Here is a 27,265-nt window from a genome sequence, read left to right as displayed (position 1 = left end):
TGATCATATACATTTGTGCAAGTGTGCAGAAGGCGCACGAATGTCGAACGCTCAAAATTTCCTGACTGACAAGTCAGTGCTTACCTATTTTTATTCCTTTTCTCATAAATAATCTCACCTTATTAAATCTTAGAATATTATAGGATATCGTCACAAATAGGTTATTTTACTTCAGGTGAAGTCTCACCTAACTCAATCAAGAATATTATCGGATATAATATATTTATTCTATCAATGGCATGACGTCATTGATGACGAATCTGTAATGCCAATTGTATCTACATTGCGACCAAACGCACTCGAAACCGGGAAATTTCTAAAGTTTTTGTTGTAAACCCTTTGCTATGTTGCCGATGTACTCATTCTGATGATGTTCATTTATTTAATTCTTAAAATCTTAATAAGAATTGGTCTCAATCGTTTTCGATTCTCTTTTCTATCAGCCACACTCATGTTCGTCAGCATATATATCTATAAATTCTCTTCCTGTATACAATAAAACGTTCGGAATAGATTTCCGGTATTGAAAAGTAAGAGAAGCGTGGAATTAATTTATATTATTGACGGTTTTACCAGTTAAATCTGGAACTTTTCGAGTGAAGTGTTAGGTTAGATTTCATCCAATTCTATCAATAATATCGGATAACGAGTATTGTCACTAATGTGTTAGGTTAAGTGTCACATAAATCAATAATATTATCGTTAATTGTTACAAACGGGTTAATAGCCGATAAGCAAACGGACATAATGTGATTTCTTTAATGGCACGAATTGGTACACTCTTTCGCTGTCTACATTGCTCGCACAATGGAGCACCACATCCTCCCACCTTTCCGTAGGCCGCTTCGATCTGCATATAACGCTGGCGAGGTAAGGGACGGGGCCGTAGGCACAAAGACGCGATCGAGAAATGCTATCGAAGATCAGGTCGCGACCACCTGGACTTTTACCTGTCGAAGACGACGACGAACCTTGGAGGTATCGCCCTTCAGGTAAGATGGCTGGGGGCGTGGGGGCCTTCGGGATCGATGGGAACGGTTTTGGGATCGGAGACAGGTAATTTTCGATAGTGCGGCGCTTGTCGAAGGGACGGGAAAGTTTCAACCCTATCTGGAATTTTCACAGTTTACGTAATTATCGTATTATGTAGATTGTTGACAAATTGTTTGGGTTTTCGGAGAAATTCACCTGTGAGATTGGTGAGAGGGGTATTTATGTTGACGTTTTCACTATAATCAATTTTTATTTTGCCTTGAAGACATAGGGGATAGGTTATTTTTTTTTTCATAGAAAATAGTTATTTTCCTATCAAGTGAGGAAAGTGGTACTTTCTCGCACGCGACTGATTTTGATTCGAACGACAAGGAGCGGAGCTCCGGCAAGCAACCAAGTGCGTACGCATGAGTATTAAACATTTTTTTCACATCAGAAAAATTCTGAAGAATATTTATTTTATTTCATTCCGAAATTGGGAATTGACACATTTTGAGCTCATTTTCCGTTCTGCAGTAATATAAATAGAAAAAAAAAACCTAAAGTTTTCTGAAGGATCTTTCGTAGTTTCAGAAAGCTGATGTTGGTTATACATTCTAAAGCAGAATGGGCTCGTATTCCAACAGGAATGCGAAATTCGAATTTCGAACGCATGAGTCTTGAATTGCATTCTGCAACGAGTATTAGACGATATTTTTCCTATTTGAGTCAAGTTTTGTGAAATATTGTCGAAATTCAATTAAAATTTAGATCACACATTCTAGTGACTTTTATATTGTTTCTTGGCAGTCGGTGTGACTATTACGAAAATTGACATATCACAGAATTTGAATTGTACGTTTCGAATTTGGAAATAATTTATAATAACGCATTAAATTCGTGAATTATGTCAGACGAATTCGATTTAACACCACCAGAATTGAGAGAAATTGCGAATAATGTTGTAAATCATTTCACGATGTCTAAATTATATCACTTTTTTGACAATTGACGTGTGTTGAAATTTGATAGTATCGGAGGTTAGTGTTGACAACCACAAAACGAAAAATATAACTGAAAACAATGCTGTAATGTGTTCATTACAGCACTGTTTTTCGTACTGTAATCAACTCATGACGACAACGCAATAGAGAAAAGTGTTTTTAATTGAAACGCCAATTCAAATTTAATATCATAAGCACTGCAGATTTCTCTCTATGATTTTTCATTACAAAATATGTAATACTACTTATATGAAAAGGCATAAAAAATATCAATTGAAAAATGCTTATAAATATCTAGCAAATGTGTTTGTTTCTGTTTGGAAACGTATCTCTCCAAATCTATCGAAAGTAGAACTTTGCAGTAATGAATATTATATTCAGTATCATATCAGCACAACAAATTTTTTTATTTCAAAGATTGCGTTTGTAATTGTAATTTTTCATTTGATCACTCGTTTTTTGCCTGTAAAATTTAGGGTCAATGTGGTGGCAAAAAATTTTGGTTCCAATTTGCATGCTCATAACTATAGAAAAAAAGCTCTGGAAAACAAACAAGTTTTTTCATTCGACTTTTGGATTCAATATTTCGAAAACGTTAACAGAATTTCAATAACGCCGTTCATAGAGAATCGTATACATGAGAAGGGTTCGGTAAAAATAGCTGTAATTCAATATGGATCCATTGAGACCTCAATGTCACTCAACATAATGAAATACTGACAGCGACCCGGATGCGTTCATTATTATGCATTAACTCCATAAGATTCAATTTAATGCATAAACTCGATTATTGTGCAACGATATAGATCGCTATCAAAATATGGTGCATTCCCTTTGCGCAATAATAATTTTACTCACCTTCAAACGGTGCCCCGATAGGCCGTTAGGTTGGCTCGCTCTGTTTTATCTCTGATAAATATTTTCTAGATTAACTTGTCAGCCCAACCTGTTAATTGAATCCTATACTGCTCGGCGAACATTTGTTTTTAATGTGCCTAACCTGTTGAGCTGTCAGAACTGTCTGAAGCACAATACATCTGCCTTTAGAGGAAACTAACAACAATTATAGAACGATAGGGATGCGTTTATACGAATAGCCGGAGCACATGTCCCATTGACTCATTCAACTTTCTGTCTGTCCCAAAAACGACCGAACAGCTGACGACTGGACGACAAAGACGATGTTTCACTACAAATCGCCTCATTCAAACGAATAAATTGACCTGAGTTCTGTCTAAGTATATTTCCTTTTTTTGAGAAAGAGATGAATCACAGACCCTCATTCTGAATTAATTTTGTTGAAAAATAAATTAATACGACACAGCACCTTTTTCATCGCTATTTTTTTTTGTTGGGTTTTCTTTTTTCGTTCATCAGCTATTTTTATAATTCTAAAAAGCTATGAACAACAAATTTCAAATATCTAATTTTCGCATCAATGTTTTGATGAAAGATTAAGAATTTGCATTGAAATTATGCTTTTGCTGGGATGTGTATATTGCAAAATCATGCTCAAAATATTTTGATTATTCTATCATAATATATAATCCATAAATGAGACATTCGTCGTATGATATGAAAGTTGTTTGCTTTGGCAATTTCTCGAATGGCATTTTTTCATTCACAACTCATGAGGCGAATGATTTCGTTGAAAAACGCCATAAGCGTTGAATAGTTGAAGTTGAATAAAATCACGAGAAAACTTCCAAAAGAATATTTTCGGATGATAACCGACGTTGTCAATACTATTCCACGAGATCAAATAACAACTCCTCAATTAGTTGAAGTAAAGTAACTTTATTTTATGAGAAGTAAAATATGAATTTTGTCCCGAAATCGATCGTTTTTCAGTAATTCTCCCAATTCTTTGCTACATTATATATAAAAAAAACTGACGGTCAATTAGAGTTCGGAGTGGAGCCATGTTTCATCCATTGTCACATATTGACGCAAAAATTCAAGTTCATTGCACTTAAACAGCTTCAAACACTGCTCAGAATCATTAACACGTTGTTGCTTTTGATCGATTTTGTGCTCGCGCGACACCCATTTTACACACAGCTTTCTCATGTACAAATATGATGTACACGTTCAGATGATATCTTCACAATATTTGTTATCTGTTATTTGTTACTTTACGGTCATTCAAAATTATTTTGTAAACTTTTTTGATTTTTTCGTCGGTGGCAGCCTCTTTTGGGCGTCCACTGCGTAAGTAGTCTTATGTGCTCATTTCATTACGTTTAAACTTATCATACCAATCAATGATGGTTGATTTTCCTAGTGCAGACCCCGGAAACTCTCCATCAAGCCAAGATTTTGCTTCAACTGTATTTTTCCCTTCAAAAATCAATATTTTATAAGAACACGAAATATTTTTTTCCATCTTTTTTCAAATAACAAAAGTAGCACTCACAACGCAATATCTCACAAACTAATGGTCGGACTGCTGTCAAATTTTGACACGTATCGTTTGAAGGTTGGTACCAACTAAAAATCATATGGATTTAATACTAGCACCGCTATCTTTGCATCAGACCAGGGACTTTCCAATTGGCCTAATATGTACTTCATATTGCAAGTTGAACTTCTGTTTGGGGTTGAAATGTTTTGGCATAATTCACTATTTGGTTTGAATGCATTTAATTTGGAACTACTATCAGCTAATTTTTCACTTATATCACCGAAAAATACGAAAGATATTCGATCTTTAGTTATTTGTGATATTTTCTCTTCAAGTCTGTAATTGAATGTTTGAACTCAAATTGTTCTTGTTTTAGTAAGAATTTTCCTCCTGAAAAATAGTTTCTTGTAAATAAGTTTCAAATCTTTTCATCTTATCCTTGTATATCGACTATTTCCCAAGCAAAATCACGATAAAAATATTTCTAAAGTTCATCGGATCAAATTAATAGATGTTGCGATTTAACGTAGGAATAATGAAACTCCTACGTAATTATCGACCGCGAAACAGCTGATATCTGGTCGAAATCACATAAATACTAGGACGACAGTCGAGATCTCGGCATAAATCTTCATCGCGGTAATTGAAGTTACCGCGAACGTAATTATGATCGACGAGCATACCAGAACACATGTGTGTGTGCCGTCGGTTGACGTGATGTGGGGGGACTCCTCTGAAACCATCGACGGATTAGGAGCCCCTCTACATCTGGCACGGTACGTTTTCACCCCTGACGGTTGCTCACGTAGCCCGTCTGGACTCCCGTTTCCTTCCGAAAGAGGTTCCCAAGAGTTTTTTTTTATCGAGGCGCCATCGAGGGTATGGTGATGTGATGGGCGCATGAAATTTTATGGGTGAACATTTTCGTTTTGTTTTTTAGTCGGGACTGTTGGGATTGTGGGATTTCGTTGTTTCTTTGGCAATTTTTGAAAGGGTAGGGTCTGTTTTAAGATTATTTCCAAGCGTCGGAGAAAACTTGATTCTTCAGTATGAATAAACAATGAACAAGGTATATAAGTTGGAAAAAAAAACTCATAAGAGCTGTCTCTGCGCTATGTATTTTTAGTCCTATTTGTCGTCCAGTTCAGGCATAAGATTAAATGGAATTCATTTTCTCTATTTTAGTATCGTAATGAGTTCATTACAGTGCCAAAAAGAGTGCTGTAATGAACTCATTACAGCACATTGTTTTTTGTTATATTTGTCGTTTTGTGGTTGTCTACACTGACTTCTAATTCTATCGAATCTCAACACACGTCAATTGTCAATATAATATAATTTTGATATAGTGAAGTGTTTTGGAACATTATTTTCAATTTATCTTGATTCTGGTGGTGTTAAATCGATTTCGTCAGACATAATTCACGAATTTAATGCGTTATTATAAATTATTTCAAGATTCGAAACGTACGAAACAGTCACACCAACTGCCAATAAATAATACAAAAGTAACTAGGATGTATAATCTGAATTTTTCATTGAATTTCGCCAATTTTTCACAAAAAATGACTGAAATAGAGAAAATATCAAATAATACTCGTTGCAGAAGGCAATTCCAACATTCATGCGTTCGAAAACTCGCTCCTTTGTCGATCGTTTTCAATTTCGCATTCTGCCCATTCTGCAACTATCATTGTTCTTTCCTGAAATTGATTTTATATACGTTTTGAAATGTTTATTGTATATATCGAAGATAGTAGAAGCATTTATGATAAAAAAATGTTGGTCTCTGATTTCAAAATTTCCACCCGCAAAAAGCACTTTAGAATATCCCGAAAAACTTTATTTTCGTATCAATAGATATATCCCAACAGCTTTGTTACAGTCTTAACTTTTACAAACCGGTTTTCATTAAATTAAATGTATTGGGCCGTAGATGATTCAATTTTTCCTGTTCTACGTGACAACCAAAAAGTATATCAGCCGAATTGTTTACAGAAGTTTATTTTCTGGTTTATAGGTCATTTCTTCAAACTATTTCACCTATTTCTCAGAAACAGGTAAAATACTAATTATAAAAGACTGTGGCTATAAAAGTTGTAATCCTTCGTTAATTCACTGAATCTTTTGTTACTTATTTAATTTTATTAATAAAAATAATATGATATTAATCTTTCATCAATTCACATAAGATACGTATATCGAAATTTTTAAAGTTTGCACCTCTGAAACTAGAACTAGAACTAGTGTAAAAAATATGTTGTAATATAACTAGACATCTGAGAAAAACCAGCCCAGAAACAGCCATGAAACAGGTGGCAAAATACTTGAAAGGCCTAGCGTAATAAGAAGTTTATTTCGATGATTACTATAAGTTAATATTATATGTGAACTTCTAGATAATTAAGTATAATTAGTCTCACTCTTATTCGATAGGGTATATCTATGATAGGTACAAATAATACTCTCTGAATTTTTCAACATCAATGACACGAAAATTTCCTAATAAATATATAATGAATCTATATGAGGTGATTCGATACTGTTACAAAGCCATTAAACCGTAATAAAATAATAGCGTTCAAATGTTGCATAAAATATTAGTTATGGGTGGTTGAGCCGAAAACTGAAAAGATTGGAGTTTTATAAAAGTTCGGATAGAAATGTTTGAAAAAATTCACTAGTCCTTGAGTTACGATGTAACTAAATAGGGAAAGTAACATTATTCGCAAAAAATAATAGTGTTAAAGAACTTTCAATGAATTATAGCTTGTGAAATCATTAAGTCAATCCAAGAGAATCGATTGTTTTGTCGGAAGATTTTTTATTGACTGAAGTAATGAAATAAACTGAGTTGACAGATAACGATCGAAATCTGCGTAAGTATGGAGGATAGTTATATCAACTGCGTGTCAAATAGCCATTTGAACAGCCTTTTTGAATGATAAATTCTCGCTACTTCATTGACAGAATGTTAAAGGTGAGTCTTGAAGTGTTACATTAAATTTAGCTATAGATTCCTCGTATCAAATGGAACCCATTTTTCACCATTTTACCAGATTCGCCTTAGGTGGAAATTTAAATAATAAAAAAATAGATTTTTGTATAATTGATGTCAGACAATGTGAGAAGAACATCCAAAATAAATTTTTTTCTACTTTTACTTAATATATGCACAATATGTTTCTATGTATTAAGACTATTTCGTTTCATTAATTGTTATGAAAATATTTTTCTGTAATACCCCTACTAAAATACTTTGTTTGTCAATAAAATTGATGTATTCATAATTATTTTACTTTAAGGCCAACGATAAAATAGAGGCTGATTCGCTAGATTATAACATGTTGAGAGCGGTTTGAGAAATATATAATGTATAAGTATATATTATGCAGAAATTGATCCACTGTCAATTCAACCTTAAATTCAATGTACAATTTTAAGTTTCATTCTTGTATAATGAAATTGAAAACAATATTTTTTGTAGCTTTTTCCCCTAAATAGTTTAATTGTATAATATGTAATCTCTAGATGACTTGAAATATTTGGAGGGAATAATAAACCAAGCCTTTGACAAGTTTAGTCAATTCGTATATACTACTTGTTTTGATATTTCTATTTCACCCGACGACTGAAAAAGACTAACGATCCAACGTCTTCCCTAAAGTTTCACTTCCCCTTCTCAAAGCCGTTCGGATATCTCTCGTCAATTGCCCGTTTAGAATAAACCTTATTTCTCAAGCCGTTTTCCCCGTCCTGCCTAAATCTCGGCTATAAATAGCTATCGGAACGGGTGGAAGCACTCCTTAACCGGACGTGGGGAGATCCCTTCACGACAGGCGATTTTCGACGTCCGAATCTAATTCTCGTCGGATTCACGTTTTTGATAAGTCTGTTTTTCCCGGTTAGACGCCGCTATCGTAGCACCGACGCGATTTCTGAACGCCCGGGATTCGATTTAGTGGGATTAGTTATCGGGATCCCGTTCGAGCGCTGCCGTCTGCCTCCTTCCTCGTGTTATTGGCGACCTCTAGGTCGTCTAATTTGTTCCGGAAAATCCAGACGGACGAGGTATGTCGGGCGGTTTCGCTATTTTCCGAAGAGGGAACTGGAAATTTCCGGGGTTGTCTCGTTTTCTTCCAAGAATTTTCGGTTATTATTGGAAATAATGAACCTTAGGAATCGTTAGAAGATTTTTATGAACACCCCCTAAAGCTTTTACATTTCACATTTTGGATTGTGAATACAAATTTGATCGTATTGGACGTGAATAATAAACAGTTACATCAAAACTTGTGTAACTATATCAATTATTGCCTTCCATTTGAATCGTTTTTCCATGAAATATTCGTTATAAAATGCAACAAATAATGTTTTACATGCGATGACATGTCTTGTATATTTAAAACAAATATGTCTCATGTTTTCTATTGACTGGCGGAATATTGACAATCTTTGGGTTAAGTCAAAATAATAAAGCCTCAACTTCAACCCTTCTATTGGTTAGGTTGTATCCTACTATTGTTAACAATGAATGATGATGAGACCTATGAATGCGAATACAGGTGATTTTTGACAGGTTTCTATTTGGAAGAAAGGCCGGCGCCCGACCCAAGGGTCCAGGGTTCATGTCCCTGCTCGGGCGCCTTTTTTTTTCAAAAAGTTGGTTTTGTGAATAAATCGTGGACCTAGGAACCTGTCAAAAATCACCTGTTATTAACAATGATTGAAGTATACCTGTATTATTATCCAAACAAATTTTCATTTTTGTTCAAACAACTTTTCGGCAACAGCGTGATCATCGTCAAAAACCAAAGGCTACTGTCGTTGATTGCATAAGGTGACATAGAAAAATCTTTTCTAATTTCAAAATCCCTCTCGAAGGACCAGAATACTCGCGAAAGAAGAAAAAATGATTCGTGGTGACGCAAAAGGGCTGGTGTTTGAAGCGACTCGTTCAATTTGTGCCTCTCCCTGCGCCCTATACGGCTGGCTGTGATAGCGATCGCGAGAGGAGAGATCCGCATCGATAATTCCTGGGAAAGGAACGGGACGCGTAGGGAAGATTGGTCGAAATTGATACGCGACCCCGTTTATCCTGTTTGAGGTTTGAGCAATCCGGGCTATATCGAGTCTAAGGTTCTCGCCGACTGCTCCTATACATACCCCGCATCCTGAGTAAACAGTCGAATAAACCGACAGGTCCCGACCTTGAATGTGACTGCGTCTGTGTGTATTCGGTTAACGTCCCGCTTTATTATGCAGTAATCTCGACGGTTAATGAGTACGTCGGAAGTTCATGCGAAAAATAACGAGGAGTCGAGCGAGACGTCGACGAACTTTCTTATTATCTCGACATCCTTCGATCAGATTAAATGTCCCGAGGGTTGACTTCGTTCGTTATTTGTTCTTTTTTTTAACAATTAGAAATGAAAAGGCGTTTTATTAGAATTAACAATCCTGATAACTCTTCTTGACAAAAATCCCTATCACCGGAATTATGGTTACCAAATATAAAGTGATCGTTTTAGTAAATTTATGTTTTATTCTACTTTAAAGTTTTGATTATTCATACGCAATTATTATTGTTGAAGTGATTCTGTGATATTTGGTCTTGAGGTTGAATGTTCAAAAATAGCTTCAAACAAGTTCCGAGCATCAATATTATAATATTTTGTTGTGTATGTGACTTTATTGTCTTTATTTAATATGATCATGTAAAATATATAGCACCGACGTCAGCGTGAAAACATAACAAAATAAAAATATGAGAATATATAATTATCGTTTCCTATAAAATACGAACTCAGAATTCAGATAATCTAGATAGAATCATTTCGAACACGCCTACTTGTACCCCTCTTTCCTCAAAGCGATATTGGAAACGGAATTGACCGCATCATATGGTCTTCATTTAACTAATGAGATTTTATCTCTGTTGCTCACATATATCTACTCTACCGAGACATAATCTTTCCTAATACTGTTATATTCTCCTTCTATCCCAACTAGGGGTTACGAAAATAACCGAACAGGTTAGCTTCACCTGTTCCGGAAACCTGTTCTTTTCAAAGAACCGAACCTGTTCTTTTCGAATGATTCATCGCTTCTGCGCAATGATCGATTGAATCTGCTATCGTTCTTTAAAATAACAGGTTCTTTTCTTGGCTGTTCCGTAAAGAGCAGATGAGCTGCTCACTGCTCCTGTTCTTTAAAAGAATAGGTTATTGGTTGTTCCGTAAAAAGCGAAACTGCTCTTGTTCTTCAAAAGAACAGTTTCTCGGCTGTTCTCAAAAGAGCAGTTACTGAACTGAATCTGCCTGTTGTCAGATATGATCCCGTTCTTTGAAGTCTGAAAGAACGGGTTTCAGGATGTACCGAAAAGAAAAATAAAAGAATCGTTTTGTCAAGGAGTCATATCTAACTGTTTCGTCTGATTCGTAGGAAGGAAATTGAGATAGAGAAATAAGAAAATAAATTTCTAGATCGAAAATTTCGACGCCTTGCTTGGCCTACTTTATCTGGCTCAATAGAGATTGGATTTTGTTGGACTATTTTAGTTTAGAGGTATGATCAGTTCTCTCTTCAATCACGTACATCATATATGTACTCAAAATGTTAAATTTTATAGATTATAGTAAACTGATCTCGCAAAGGTCATGAATTATATTGGAATAAATCGAAATCATTAACTAGCTCGTCTTCTATATTTACAACTAAAGATAACCCAGCACCATGCATCTATAATATAATAATAATTTAATAATAATAATTTTATTTATACATAAATTTATCTATAAAAATCTTTGAACCCGCTGCTATCGGAAACCTGGTCGATTTTCATAGAAGAACAGGTTAAAAGAACAGGTTCTTTCAAAAGAACCGAACAGTTCTGAACTGTTCTTTCAACAACACTAATCACAACATCTTTATTGGTATGCTTCGGAAATAAGTATCTGACTGTCTCGAAATACTCGAATTCGAATATATTGAATTAACATTATCCTTTCTTCACCCAATCCTAAACCGCCAAAATCTTCTCAACGGAACGGACAGGACGGAAAGATAACAGGCAACACCAACATCGGACGTTTCTAGCTCCGTTCCTCAATTGAGCATGTAAATCGTCGGGACCCCTTAATACCGGCACAAAAGCGGACGCGAGATCTGCCGCCCCCGGGATAGCCGGAATTAACTTCCGTCTTTCACGGTTCCGGAAACCGTTTCCCGCGACGGACCCTAGAAAAGCGAAAATTCCCCGAGGTCGTACTCTCGAACTGTTGCGCCCCGGGCCCTCCAGAGTCTTGTATCAGGATTTAAATTGGACGCTGGCTCGTTTGCGTTAAAGCTGATTGCTTTCCATGTCAATGAGTTTATTCACCGCCTGTTGTTACGTTTTATCTTCGTCATCTTTCGGTAAGTACACAGGGTGGGGGTTTTAAAACTTGCTTGTCATTGGTGTATCTCCGAATTTATGAGAGAAGTGAAAAAACAGTTGAAAATGTTTGGATAGTTAGGTAAGGTTAGATTTTTAGGGGTTCTATTGTGTGCCTTCACATCAGAGTTATTGTCGCCATTACATGACGCACAACTCTCCCTTAAGTTCAAATGAACGCCAGTATCTGGTATGGCCTCAAGGAGGCTACTTTTACAAGTTTCTTATCCCAAGCATATTTTATTTTGACTAGTTATGCAAGGCATTTCGTCACCAGGTGATCAAGAATTTCTTCCTCCTCCCAAAAAATCTGCTCTCGTTATTTTCTGCTAGACCCATTCTCATGCTTCCTGAGACGACAATGCCCTCTAAGAAACCCAGTGAGGAGGTGTATCATATTCTTGCTAAGATCCATATACTTCAATTGTGCCTCCCATCAGAGCTATCCTCGCCCTCCAGTTCCAAAGTTCTAATGAACACCAGTATCTGGTATGACCTCAAAGAGGCTAATTTACAAGTTTCTTATCCCAAGCATTCCGTCATCAGGTGATCAGTAGTTTCTTCCTCCTGCCCAAAAAATCTGCAATCGTCATTTCCTGCAAGACTCATTCTCACAATGCTCGACAATGCCAAGCATGTAATCCAATGAGGAGGTGTATCATATTCTTGCTAAGAAGAGTACTACTTCTTAGATCTCGCAGTGTCAGAGAATCTGAGAAACTTTGTGGAACTTCTTAAACGTATCAGTTTCGAAGAAACTTTTTGGAACATTCCGCCAGAGTGTTTCCCTTTCGGTTTTTTCTCTCCCCTGTAACTCTTGCTTGTAGGCACATTTGCTTAAATCACAGGAATGTTAAAGGCCACTGAAATGTTTGGATAGTTAACTATTGTTTCATAGCTTTTATAACTTGGGAGATATGCCAATGGAAAGTTTTCAAAAACTCACCCTGTCCTGTATACCACAAGTTATCCAGCTGATAGATCCAACATAACGCATTAATCTATCAGTCTTCAAGGTAATAACAAATACCATTAAAGATTCGAGTGCTCTTTAATTGAAGCAAACACGATATTAGGTGGTAATCGTTTATTAACGTGAGGAGTAGTCCACAAAAACAAAAAACATTCCAATCTTGAAGCGTCAAGTTTACAAACAAGTCATTCGAAAGAACCACCATATCATATTGAAACTGATGTTTTAGGATACACGACCTCCGATAATAAAATTGTTGCAAACGTTCCTTGGGAATACTATACGATGCAAATTCTTGCCGCAGAAGGCGCGTATGTTAAGTGGTCTTTTACCTCTCGCTTTTAGCGACCAGACCTTTATAGCCGTCGTAACGCACTCTTCTTCCGTCACCCACGTCTTGGCGTACGCGTTCCTTTCTCTCTTACGGGAAGAAAGATGCCCGACGTCCCTAAACGGCGCAATAAAAGTGTTTTCCCTGAACCGAAAACGACGGGGCGTTACTCTAAACCATCCGCATAAAGAATGAACGAGATCCGTAAGCGTAAAGTTTTATTTCTGCACGTTGACGGATGTACGTGATTTTTTTTTCTCGACGAATTTCGAAGAGTATTTCGGCTCTCTGTTTGTACGCGTTTTATGGATGGATTATATTATAGACTTGGATAGAAAACGGAACGTAAATTGAAAGAGGGTCGAGTTCTAACTACATTTTTCGTTGGTCGAAAGTTCGGCAAATAAAGGAGTGCAAGATTCGAAGGACCAATAAAACCAAGATTTCTATATCAAAGGATTTTAATATTTATTCGGTTATAAAACAGATACTTGGGATTTATGTATGGAACACTTCGGATCCGCCGCTTTGTCGACTCATGCGCTTATACGGACTTTCCTATAACGGCATTGCATACAGGGTGGGTTTTTATGAAATTTGACATTGTCATTTCTTGAAGTTTAAGAGGAAAAAAAACAGCGTCTAACGATCGTTTTCACAAAGATGTTGTCACTTTCTGAAACAAATGGTGATGGTTATTTAAATGGACTGTATGAAAAATTCTAATCCAAAACAATTTGACTCATCTATTCTGCAGTCAACGGCTGTGTTGAAAATATTACACTGATGGGAAGAAAAGGTACAAAGGAATCAGTTGGAAGTATCTGTTGTAATCGCCAACAACCATGTAATGCACAATAGCAATGTCTCAAAAATGAATTCAAATTCACGAATTCAAAATAATGTAAATAATAATAAAATAATCAAAATTTTATTTACGGAAACGAACGAATTTAACGTAATGCTCAAAATTCTGATCAACAATTGTTGAGAATGAACAAAACAATTACCTACCCAGATGCGGGGTATAGGTATACACAATATTGCTCCTGAAATGGTCTTTGAATTGTCTTAAGCGTCAACAAAATGGTTTCCATGGAAATAGCGGCACCTGCTAATTAACAAAAATATAATGCTAACCTTTCGTAAAAAGATCCTACAACCAATCATTACAAAAGAGACATAACTCAAATTTTGTGGAAATTCATATAAAGACTAGTAGAGTACTTCCTTTCGAGGAAACTATTGTAATATTACTAACTACTTCTGAATAATCAATCAGCAACACCGTACATTATTTTTGTCCCTCCTCCCCTGGGAAAATATTGACAGATCAGGAGAATGTCACCTGGTGGTATTCCCTCTTAAACAAAATGTAATCAATCGGCAAACTAGAATTTTTAGGCATCTTTCTCATGACAGGGCCGGAGTTAAAGGTGAAACAGGAGAGCGACCGTTTCAGGCAGTCTCTATTTGAGGGGCTGCGATTCGGCCCAGTTTGCTGACCGCCTTTTCAGATCCCATTAAAATTACTCGCGCTGGTCCTCTCTCATGACATAATCGGTGTGAAAATGACGCGGAATTCATTCTTTAAAATACCCGTATTACATCCTAGTTAGATAAAACCGTTGTAAAATGAACAAATGAACGGCTCAGCGTCTAGTGCTGACGCAACAAGGACAGATCCCCGAATTTAATTCGTACAACGGCGCCACGCCTGCCCGTCATACGGCCGCTTTTTTCCGCTCGGTCAATTTTCCTTCGTCCAATAACCTGGAAGGAATAAAACGAACGACAAATACCTGCACGAGCGTTAATTACACGTCTCGTCGGCCATGACGAGCCCCATTGCGTTCTCGCGACGCGGACGTTTTTGCGCCACGATAATTAACCCGAGCATTTAAGAAGCGGGTTGATGTCTGCCCTTTTTTCCTGAAAAACTCGCTGTTATCGGCGTCGCCGTTCGTCCCTTTTTTTACGGGAACAACGCGTGATGTGCTCATCGTAATTTCATTTGGGATGGAGGTATTGCTGAGGTGAAATTTCGTCGCGACGTCCAGCGTTCGTGGTACGCCTTGACGCTCAGATGTCGAGCACTTCTCACAAAACGGGGGATTATTGGGAGCGTAAATTCTGTAAGTCATATCAAGTCAGGCTGCGCATAATGTGGCGTAAGCCAGATTGCATAATTTTACGCTAACCTGCCCTACACTACATCTCCGGCTTAACCCATTCTCACCATTTTTCTGATATTTTGTGTATTAGGTACATATATATGCATAAAAATGTCAAAAAAATGCCCGCCTCAAATTTTCCGCGAAAAAAGTTGATATTATGATTTGTGCCAAATATGGCATGGCACAACTCACAGTTAAGGGAACTAAAATGTTCTACTTATTCAAATGAATTTATTGTAAATGGGTTGTAATACAGTGAAATAATAGTACCTATATTACATAACATGAGTTGTAAGAAACATATTTCGCACGACTAGAAAACGTTTTTCTAGTAATAGTATCTCAAAAAGTGCGTAATTGGTTTAACTCGAGTTGGGTACTATACTTTTTCTACGACCACATTCATTTCCATGAAAACTTAGGCAAATTCAAAAACTAATGACAAATCGCGACACACTTACGAAACGTCAAAAAGTAATCGGCTACCCGGGCTGTTTGTTATTCGTTTCCTTGGTAACTACTAAAGGTTTTATTTTATTGGTTATTCGCCGTGCGATATACTTCACAGATGCTACCCTATTGGTTTTTGATCGTGCTTTCTGTTTAAAGTAATGTAAATCGCACAGTTTTACGTTGCACAGTGCTTAAATATATAGTTACATATACGAATTGCCGATTTAATAGATAGCTTGGCCTTTATTGCAAACTATTCCGAATATGTTACAACTAAACAAATTACTATTAAGGAACATCTACCGTATACTGAATATTTTTTGTGGCACTAAAACCGTGTTTTTCACCTAAGCTTTGCGAATAATTCATCCTAACAGATGTAGGTTTCAGGGCACACTAAAATTTGTCCAACTCACAAAATAAGCGTCAGATATCGGCAAAAGTTTCTGAACGCCGAGAAGCGATTGTACTGTATGTGGAACCCGCCGCGTGTACACTTGTGAACTATTCATCTGTAAGAAAAAAAAATGTTAAAAAGGAAATGTTCCAAATTTTGCACGATGAGTGGTAATAGGTTAAGGCTAGTTCCACAAGTTGCTTCTTAGCATGGGAGATGTTTACAATCGGTTAAAGTTTGTCCTGGGTCGGCCTATATAGATCCCCCATCAGTAGGATTTGTTTTGCATACACATTTTCAAAAAACAAAATAATGATAAAAGTGATCATATCAATGTTTGTACAACAGAAATAGTAACATATCCTTGTCGTAATTCCGAAATAATTTAGAGTTGGTCAGCTTTGGCGTTCGTCTCTAGGAATTGTGACCGGACCGGGGCGTCGTACAACAGATGACGTCGAATTCGAAACGGGATCAAAGCGCCCAATTCCTCTTAAACAGTCGTAAGTCATAATCGTTAATGAGATAACGAAAGCAGCGACGCGACGAGTAACGATGATTCATTTCGACATGGTCGAAGAGAAAGGCGCGTTTCCGAGATCGACCTCTTTGATTTATTGCCAGAGAATCTCTTACGATACACATAAACCGCGATTAACGACACGCATTATCTCCGCCGCTCCCTAATTAACGGTTTCGACCATTACGTTTCTATGCGTTTCGTAACGTGCGTTACTATGGCGTATGAAAAGCGTCTTGTGATACCAGAGCGTCGAATTGACATGCTCCGTTTATGTTCAGGGATGAAACTCATCTTGATTGAGATGCTGTGACAAGTTCTTAAGCTTTGTTTACTGTTAAAAGCTTTGTCAACAACTTTGTGAAGGTTGCGTGAAGTTATTTTGGCGTAAGACTAGTTTCTGTTGTCAACGATGTATCTTCATTATTTAGGGTATTTGTTCAATAATTAGGCTGTCGATGATAGACTTCTCCTTCGAATTTTTTTTTCACGAAATTACCGTATCATAGAATATTCTGTTTCATTTATCTCCCCTCTGCTCTCTTTCAAATTATTAATGTTCGTTCTATTCTTCCAGGAACCTTGGACACCCGATTCCAAGAACGCACAAGATTCCCCATCCAGCCGAGGCGGCCTATAGTCCAAAGGTGCCGAAAGACAGCGATGAGGTAAAATGTGTCTGCACGAAGAACTTCCACTACCGGGAAGGACCCGAACCTCCGACGGTATGTCCTACTTCGAGTCCTGCAGGACAGAAGGCATCTCCTCCAATGTGACGTCGTGCGGTAGCGAAGCCGAAGCGCGTTCGGTGACGCTCGAGAAGCCGCGTAAGTCGCGAGAAAGACTGACCGGCGACGGCCTGACGACGAAACGACGTCTCGCCCCTGTCGTCGCTGGAACCGAACACGGTTGTGTCGACAGCAAAATTATCTGTGATTTAAGGTTAAAAGATTGGAAAGACTGTAGAATAAAATCGAAATTCGCTAGATTTACCGCTCTAAGTTTTCACACGTTACTTACGACGTTCACGTGCCTATATACGAGTCGCGCGTCGACATCGCCATGTAAAACGGCGTCGCTATCGGTGATTTGCCTGTTGTTGATCGCGTGCACGGCCCAGGCTCGCGCTTACGGTAGTGAGTTCGATAAGTCCGATCAGCTGGTTGAAAATGTGAATTTGGACGATATAGGCGCCGTGTTTAACAAGGTTGCATACGGCAGCACCACCAAGCGTTCGATACCGGATACCGCTTACCCGGTTACGACACTCGCGACGCCGCTGCTCACCACATACCGCTACACCGACGGTTACGAGGAATGGCGGCGCGTGGATACGAAGAAAGACCTGCCGAGATACGATGGCGACTTCGCCGAGCCTCCCGAGGGTGGCTACGGCACAGACCTGGAGAAAGACCATGTGCTGCCCACGTCAGCGCCTGCGGCTGACATCCTAAAGAACAATCACAATAAGCACTACAGCAACCCGAACCGTTACAACAACGATCGGTTAAGACCAGACTACGTACCGAGAAATAACCCGCAGGAAGAAGTGACAGAGAACTATTATAAGACTACGACGACGTACAACGTACAGAGGAACGTTAGACCCACGAAGTCAATGTACAGCAAGGAAATACCCAGGTACGTCCCGCCGCAGAGGGACAGGGACCTGTTCACGCCGCCGTTGCCACCCAAATTTCAGAGTCCGTTCCAGGACAAGCCTACTTTGCGTGGAACCAATAACGACTTTGTCCACCGCCGCCCTATACCACCACCTAGTCTGATGCCTAACAAGGACCGAATACCCTTCAGACCTGATCTGCCGAAAGTCAATGCCGAACGTGTTCCAGAAAAGCCTTTGGAACAGCCCAAACCACCGTCACACAACTCCAACCCACAGCCTCCGACAAACGAGAAGAAGAAGACTCTGAATACGCCGTCGCAGAACGTTCGTATTAATGATGGCTTTAACGGTGGTCGCAACGTCAACGAGAGCAACTTCGAGTACGACAAGGGTTACCTTCCTGCCATAACCAGAATACTCAGCGGACCGAACGGCAGAAACGACGACTTTCCAGACTCCCTCCTACAGTCGGTGTCCGCTACTCCTAATTTCCAGCAACGATCAGAACCAAAGACGACAAAGACGAGGGCGCCAATCGCTCAACCGACCGTTAGGGTCCAGGAAGTGGAACGCAGTACGGAGAAGATGGAGAAGCCAATAGAGGAACCTTCGTCTCCCTTCGAGAAAGACGTACCGCCAGACCGGTCGGAGAGCGTCACTGTCCAAAAGAACGCTGTGGCCGCCGCTCCCAAACTTCCGGAGAAGAGGCCAGTTCAAAACGATCTCACTACCCAGATATCCGATGTTATCAATTTGCGTAACGTAAAGGAGAAAGAACGCAATGTGACATTCGTGACCAGTGATGAGGTGTGGCTGATCTGTTGGAACGTGCACATCTTCCTAGTGTTGATCGGTTACATCGTCCTCGCGATCTATTCAATATACAAGTTGATCAGATATGAAAACGACCCGCACATGTTCTCTAAGAGCTACTTCCTGACCGTGCATCTCATGCTCACAGTCATCTGTGTGCTTCGGATCTTTTATCTGGCCTATGACCCTTACAATGTCAATAATTCTTTCAACGTCCTCCTGTACGATTTTCTGCACAATTTTCCCATGAGCTTGATGGCCACTACCTTCGCTATCTTAATATTGTTCTTGCTCAAACGTACCCTGACTCACCTTGAGGTCAAGACCAGGCCGGTGTTCTTAGTAGTCTTCGCCGCCCTTCACATCTTCCTCTGTCTCGGCTTGAGCATACTGGAAACTTTTGGTTTCATGGAAAAGGCTAGTTTGATTGTCTGCAAACCTGTTTTTGTCCTATTGGCATGGGCTTTAGGTGTCAGTTACTTATACCTCTACAGAATCATTAAGAATGTCCTGGCCAAGAAAAGTCAGAATCTTTCCGAAATGTGCACCCAAAATATCTCCTATGCTTCTCACATAACCATTGCCGTGGCCCTCCTCTTCGTTCTTCTTGGTTTCGTACAACTGTACGCCCTCTTCTTCATCGAGGAGGATCGATTTAACGGTGAAATCAAGCACCATTGGATACTCTGGGGCTTTGAGCTATCTGTTAGGTTTATCGAAATATCTATCATTACTCTGCTAGCGATAGTGGTCAGTCTGAAAATGTCACAGAGGGAAAAGCAGACCGCGGGCGGTTTTCCTCTATTCCCCTGCACCACCAGTGACTCCAGTACGGATAACATCTACCCGAACAATTGCAACACCAACCCCAATGCCATGAACTACAGCAGAAACGAAATGATACTTGACAACATCCCAACCGAAGCGGTGGAGAGGCCGATCTTGGTCAAAAACACCTTCCAGAACGATTCCTTCGACAAAAAGTCTACTTTGGAAAGGTACCACAGCGACAACGAGCGCAGTTCCAATTTCGATAGGTTTGAAAGGCCCAAGTGGGGCTCCGATAGATTTGATTCCAGGCAAAACGCCGACCAGGTCAATATAAATAACTTTTTGCAACCGGGTTCCGGTAATTTCGATAGGGGTGCCCAAAACTCCTCTGCTAGGGGATCGGCTAGGAAGACCTATGACACGGCCAAGTATTATACTAAACCTAAGTACGACCTGGACTATAACAACGAGGATTACCAGCACGATCTATTCGGCAACGCTCAGGATAGGAATATCTACAGTGAGCCTATTGACAATAGCGGTCTGAATCATCACCAATACGAGAGAACGAGACACGAGTTCGAGAGGTCCGATTTCGATCGGAGATCGAGAAACTCGTCGAATACGTCGGGCAGAAGGTCCACCGGTAGGTCGAGGAAGAATCACGCTAGGCCGCACCTAGGGGTGCAAACGTTGCCAAGCCACGACGCCAGACACCAGGTACCTGATTCCATGTTGGTGGATGAACAGGGCTTTGTTAGGTTCAGGCACATGCAGGAGGAGCACGAAAAACCCAAGAAGAACAAGAAATTCAATGACATGAACCAGTATGGGGAAGCATAACTCTTGCTGCCTCGAAAACGTTGGCTCGGACGCTATTTTCGTTCCAAAGAACCGATAGATTTCGTTTAGCTTTTGCTCGTTTCGAATGAAATGTTTTTGTTTATTTTTTTCTGAAGGTGTTTAAAAAGTTGATGTCTCACTACTTATATATAGTATCATAAATTCTTTGCAAATTGTTGTTAATAAACTGAAGATTGCTGTTTGATGAATGAAACTTAAATGCACACAGAAATTTCAGAAAATAGTGAAGGAACGATGTTCGTGTTACATCCGAGCCAATGTTTTGTCGAGCATCATTGGAAAAGAATAAGCCTTATTCAAGATTTGATGGCCTAAATCAGTCGGCCCCTTGAAAAAATTGCCAAATTACGACCTAATAAAACGAGAGTTTTCATGTGAAATTACTGAAACTCATGAAAACAAACTAATAATATTTAGGTGACTCACAAAAAAGTGATATAAGAAAATATCTTAACCTTTCTCTCGAAGTTGTCGATACACTGTGTTAGAAAATAGTGTACCTATATAAATACATATTAATATTAATTATAATTTAAAAGAAAGGTAGTAAATAAATGAAATGTGTATATTTGCCACTGTACATAGTTTTGAATTAAGTAATAACTATAATTTAATTTTTTATATATACAAGATATGAAATCCTAATTTTATATGTTGACTTTTTGAAATACAGGGTTCGAAAATTTAGGCAGCTAGCAAGTGAAGGAAAAGGATAAAGTGAAAATTTGAGAACTTTGAAATGATAATACCTAATTCTATGTGTACCTCTTCACCCTGTATTCTTTTCGTTGGACCTACGACTGAATGTTCATTATAATTTATTAAGTCTCTTTGACTTTGAAGCTTGGAGTTATTGGCTTATGTTTCTTCAATTTGAATTTATCAAATAATCTATGAACATATTTGATTTTTGCCCATTATTTATTAACTTTTATACCAGTGATACCAAGCAACTTAATCCAATAACTCCCAAATGTTTCGACTTCACCGTCCTTATTCCTAGAAGTTAATAATCTTCTATTTTGCGAAATTCTTGAAAAAAAAATCCCAGTGTCTAGTTGCCGAGACTGGAGGCTCACTTTCACATGATGTTGTTAAGTAGGTGTAACGAAAAAGAATAAATCCTAGAAGTAAACTTACTCATATTAATAATAAATGGCGTCACAAAGCGTATGTTTAGTTTTAGCTACTGGCTCGGTAACTAGACAGGCATGTAGATGTCTTTTTGTATATATGTATTTAAATTATTAAAGCAAGCAACAAACAGGTTGCCATTCATTTCTGTTCAAACCAAATGCATACAGGTTAATTTTCACAAAATTTTCTTTAGTTGTAAATCTAAATCCTTATGGATTCATATTTAGTTCCAATTTTTCTGTATGCATTTATTGTATATAATTTATTTGCAGTATTATTATTTGACAGTATTTATTTTTGATTTTGTGAGTACTATCCAATGAATTATTTGCCATTATTATTTTGCAATGCAGTTTCAACACTTTTCTACGCTACTAATTTTTGTATATTTTTATTCTTTTATTATGTGTACATATTGCTTACAGATGTTTAATTGATTGAGAGAATTTGTTATTTAAATCATTTTTATAGAAGAGGCGTCTATATAGATTTGTCTACTTGTTGAAATTTTCAAGAATTCAAGAAGTTTTTAAGAACTCGCAATAATAATAAATGTTAAAATGCTGTGAAAATCTTTTGACTGAATGTAAGGTAGCAATATAGTTTTAATTATGTTATTTTTTTATATGTCAAAATGAAAGTATGTTGTAGCAATACTTTCAGAAGGAAATTGTTGCAACTGCATTTTCTGGATATAACAACAAACGTTCCATTCCCGTTTGATTAGTGCAGCTTTTTATTTTGCTCATTCAATAGCTGGGCTTTCAATGCCGCTTTTTTCGATATTTTTCACACATTCCATGACTTGCCTTAATCTGTTCCTATTTTATTTATGTACTTACGATTACGTTTTTTTCGAGAAGTTTTGCCAGTATCTCTAATGCATCTACTCGTTCTAGAATAGAAACATCATTTTAAATGTTCTATCACATTTTCTTTTGACAAAATACTCGACAATTTCTAAAATGAATTGGGTTTTTTAAATTGTCATATTCGTCTAATCTTTGTATTATATTATTGTAAATTATAAACAAGTGGATATATGGAAGGTCTTTCATTTTTCTCCCCTGCCATGGTTCATCAAATAATGTATGGTTTTATATTTTATTTCAAATTCCATTTGGAATCATTCTATATTCATAATTTAATTATAATAATATAATAATAATTAATTGCATATATACCGAATAATGAGTTTTATTGATTTTCTGGGAATAATATGCTGTTAAAATTTCATTGAATAATAGTTATTTATAATATAAGTGAAGAAGGCATTGATATTCATTGATATTGAATGAACTAGTGGAGGAATGAGTCTTCTGTGCTGATATTTCTCTAACTCACTGAATTTTAATTGAAATTGATAAAATATTTCCATGAATACCGTTTAGTAATTTTTACATTGGAAAATTTGGGATGGTAGAACAGTTTTCTGTATCACAAACATATAATACTAAAATATAACCATGTAAACTGTGCGAAACTGCTATATTTTCGCACGTTTTTGTTCTACAAGTGCAAGATGTGGCAGAATGAACGGATCAGAATCAGAGAAGTGAATAATCTTGACAACTTTCAAATGAATCGAACTTATCCTGAATTTGGGTTTTTAATCCAAATTTAAACTGAATTATTATGGGTTTCATTCATGATTTTTTCAAATTATCTGAATTTACTATTCAAATTGGTTTTTCAAAAATAACTTGATTAAATTGGATCGTTACGGCTACTCAAAGAGACAATAGTACCAATGTGAATAGCTTGTACAACCAATACAATGAAAGATATGAGTCTGTCTGTCTTCCTTGGTCATTGGCTTCTACCCTTCTACTCCAATATGATCAAATTATGTATAGCTACCTTAGTGTACCCAATCAACATGATAGAAAAATAGATTGTCTATCAGTGGCATTGCCCAAAATAGTTCCTGCCCCTTCTGAAATATCGCATAAACAATAAAAATACAACATAAATTCAACGTGAACTAGATGCACCTGGAAATCGTGGCCCCTCTCAAAAAAATCCTGGACCCCCTAACTGGCGCCGCTACTGTTGTCTATCCAAGTAATCTGTATTCTATGTTGCCATATCGTACAATGGCAATGAAACGCTTCAAATTTTATTTGACCCTAATTCTTTAATGGTAAATATAAGGTGGAAATGTGACGTTTTACCGATATTCTACTAGTACTCAATTTTCGTTTTAAGGAGAATTTCCCATTAGTGAAACGCGACTAGGAACTTCCGTCTTATACTAACCTACTCCCTCCGCCCCTTGGACCCTGTCACTACGCCGGTAGATCCCTCAATGGGTATTCGTCAAGAAAAAAAAAATTTTTTTCGGACACCCTGTATCGTGAACTGATTTCAGACGATCCCCCTGGCATAGTCGGGGGTACTCCATATGATTTTTTTTCCTAGGACGTATTGTTTGGTCCCTGCCACTAGGAAAGTATTTGATGCAAATAACTTTTCATTGTGATAAATGGTCGAAAGAAAAAGTTTTACTAACCTATTGGTGCCATCTAGTGTTGACTGTTGTTCCTTCACAATGCGCGAGCTTCTATTTCCAAACAATAAATTTATGTAGATGAAGCCACTTATCACTTGCAGTTCAACATGATTTCTAAAATTGTTTTATTAAAATCCGTTTCTAAAAAAGTTCGTATGAAATCAGCATCATATCATTTCGAAAAAATGTAGATGATTTTCTGTGGCCTCAATTTGCGTCATAGATTTTGATTTATTTCTGTGACATCTGTTTTGGAAAGTTGAAAATGATATCTTCAGGAGAATATTCTCATTTCTCAACAACAAAAATTTACGAACATTGAAATGGCTTATTCACCAACAGTACAACTCGCGAAGTGAGTAAATCTCTCCAGCGATCAAACGAATGCATTTCCGATTAAATTTTATATTTTAGGCAATTGGGTGCAATAGAACTGGTAGATGTGAGCAGAGAAAATGAAACAAAGAGAGTTGCACAATACTTCGACTATTTGCTGGTCTTAGATTTCGAGGCAACTTGTTGGAATAATAATGATAGAGGAAGGAAGAATGAGGTCATTGAATTCTCTGTTGTTATGTATGATGTGAATGAAGGCAGAATCATTGATGAATTTCAGCAGTACGTTCAGCCATCTGAATTTCCGATACTCAGTGAATTCTGTATAGAACTAACTGGTAGGAAATCATTTGTGAAGTACATAAATTATAGCTATATGTAGACTATTATAGGAATCACACAGAAACAAGTAGATGAAGGAGTTCCTATCGGAACTTGTTTGATGTTGTTCACCAAGTGGATCAAAAACCATCAAAAGAATTTAAACATTTCCTTCCCTTGTGATATGGTCTTACCTGGGAAAAAAAAATGCGTGTTTGTAACATGGAGTGACTGGGATCTTGGTACCTGCCTACCGAAAGAGTGCAGAAGGAAAAACATTTATAAACAGGAGTTTTTTGGGAAGTGGGTAGATCTGAGAGAAATTTATATGGTAATTATACATGGAATAGGTTTTTATTTCCATAATTTTGCCATTTGTTTTCAGGAGCATTATTACAGAAGGCCAAAGGGTTTGTTAGGGGCTTTAGAAGAAGTGGGGCTTGAGTTCATAGGAAAACAGCACAGTGGCCTAGACGATGCCAAGAACACAGCATACTTAGTTCGTAAACTCATTCAGGATGGGGCATTGTTAAGAATTTCGAAGATGGGTAGTCATAAAAAAAGATGAATTTCTGGACGTGCATCAAAATTTGATTATAAATATTAACAGAGGATATGGGGGGAAATTTAGAGTAGAAGATTGTTCCATCTTGAACTTTCCAAGTGAAGGGTAATCAAATTTTATCGAGAATGTGTTGAGAAAATGTTGGTTTTTAAATCTTCGTGGAATTTTTTTTGTTTTATTCGTCCTGATTTTAAAGAGAGTTTTTCAGATGTTGAATAAACTTATGATTTTTTCTTAGTATTTCATTCACACCAGGCCCAAGTTGTTACAGAAGGTCTATACTTGAGGTGAATTTAATATAACCCCCTGAAATTTCTTCAGCTTCCATTTTGGAATATAGAATTCTAAAATACTGCAAATTTTACTTGGTTTATTATATCCTATTTCATCACAAAAATCTCAATACATGGAAAAAATTTCATTGAGTATCTACCGGCGGGATTTTATCAACCAGTGTCATTCGTTTTGAGTGACGAATAAAATATTCGAAATCTTATAGCTCAGAAACTTCAAAATATCAGACTCTGTAGTGAAAAATATTGGAAGTCTCGCAACAATGCATATTTCATTAGTACGGAACTCAAATTTTCCTGAAAATTAATGATTTTTAGATTTATTTTACTTCCTAAATACGTGGGTCTAGGAGTATCAATGCTTTGTGATAACTTATTTTTGTGCTAAATTTCATACAAATATTTAATTATCAGTCTTCTGAAATACTAGAAGCTCTGGGAGGCGGACTGAATTTTTCATTTAATTTTGTATTCTACTGAATCTCAACTGAAAATTTCGGGAGAGATTAGTTTCCAAATCTGAATGGAAATAAATTCCTAACTGTACGCCCTCTAGAGCATTGATCATTTCTAGGAATCTATAGCGGATATTTATATGAAATTTTGTATAAAAATTGGTTGCCACTTATTCATCTTCCTCGATATGGAAGGTAGAGATATCTACATTCTCCTAGATTATAGAGCCTAGTAGGCAATACATATAAAAGAATCAACATTTGATACATCGAATATTTTTATAGAGTAGAAGAATCAGTTTAATATGAAAAATATACAGGTGTCCCAGAATAAATAGTCACCAATAAAGGCATAGGCGATATGTTTCCTAAAAATCTATGAAGGTACTATATAAGTATACCCCAAATCGAAAATCATATGAATTTCAATTTCTTCATTGAAATGAAAAAAAAAAGATTTCAAAGATATGAACGTATAAAATTTACAACCAATAATTCTTTAGATAAGATAATGAAAAGCGCCAAATCCAAAACTTTAAATCATCAGGGATTTTTTAATTAGCATATGCAGAACTTGCGCAAAAACTTCTATTGAACAAGCGAGGAGATCTTTCTTACTAGAACAAAAGAAAGTTGAAGATATTTTTTCTATAATTAAGATAATAAGTTTTCATGAACGTTCCAAGATTTTATTTCTTTATCTGATGTTGAATTCATCAGAAAGTTTATTATTAAACTATTCGAGTAATTTATTGAATGGCCAGAGTTATAATAGCGTAATTAATTATTTGAGAAATCCAACATCTAATTACAATCTACGTCCTCTGAAGATACATCCATGGTATCGGTAACTCAAATACCGAATACCGATACTAAAGTACCGAAACGAAAAGTATCGATATGTCGCT

General features: G+C 37.1%; 2 protein-coding genes across 5 annotated transcripts in view; both read left to right on the top strand.

The window, feature by feature from the left end:
- The window catches only part of LOC123674872, a 92,440-nt gene extending 69,521 nt beyond the window's left edge, over window positions 1-22,919 (top strand). For all 4 annotated transcript variants that reach the window (XM_045609996.1, XM_045609995.1, XM_045609997.1 and 1 more), the window contains one exon: window positions 17,244-22,919. In XM_045609996.1, the coding sequence (XP_045465952.1) occupies window positions 17,340-20,717 (3,378 nt within the window). In that variant the 5' untranslated portion in view covers window positions 17,244-17,339 and the 3' untranslated portion in view covers window positions 20,718-22,919. The remainder of the gene's footprint in view (window positions 1-17,243) is intronic.
- A 1,663-nt stretch (window positions 22,920-24,582) lies between these two features.
- LOC123674881 (ERI1 exoribonuclease 2) lies at window positions 24,583-25,842 on the top strand. Its single transcript, XM_045610020.1, has 4 exons — window positions 24,583-24,742; window positions 24,802-25,061; window positions 25,116-25,375; window positions 25,430-25,842. Exons 1-4 carry the CDS (start codon window positions 24,711-24,713, stop codon window positions 25,610-25,612), a joined length of 735 nt encoding a protein of 244 aa, XP_045465976.1. The 5' UTR covers window positions 24,583-24,710; the 3' UTR covers window positions 25,613-25,842.
- The last annotated feature ends 1,423 nt before the right edge of the window (window positions 25,843-27,265 follow it).

This window comes from Harmonia axyridis, chromosome 3, assembly GCF_914767665.1.
Source record: "Harmonia axyridis chromosome 3, icHarAxyr1.1, whole genome shotgun sequence".
Lineage (NCBI taxonomy): Eukaryota > Metazoa > Arthropoda > Insecta > Coleoptera > Coccinellidae > Harmonia > Harmonia axyridis.
Note: the sequence above shows the minus strand (reverse complement) of the source record. Positions and strands in the feature narration are given on the sequence as shown.

What these genes read in the sequence shown, in the direction of transcription:
- LOC123674881 (XM_045610020.1), top strand. Translation starts at nt 24,711, where the DNA reads ATGGCTTATTCACCAACAGTACAACTCGCGAA. An exon ending in CCAACAGTACAACTCGCGAA is followed by an intron (nt 24,743 to 24,801) that starts GTGAGTAAATCT and finishes TTTATATTTTAG; the next exon opens with GCAATTGGGTGCAATAGAAC. An exon ending in ATTCTGTATAGAACTAACTG is followed by an intron (nt 25,062 to 25,115) that starts GTAGGAAATCAT and finishes AGACTATTATAG; the next exon opens with GAATCACACAGAAACAAGTA.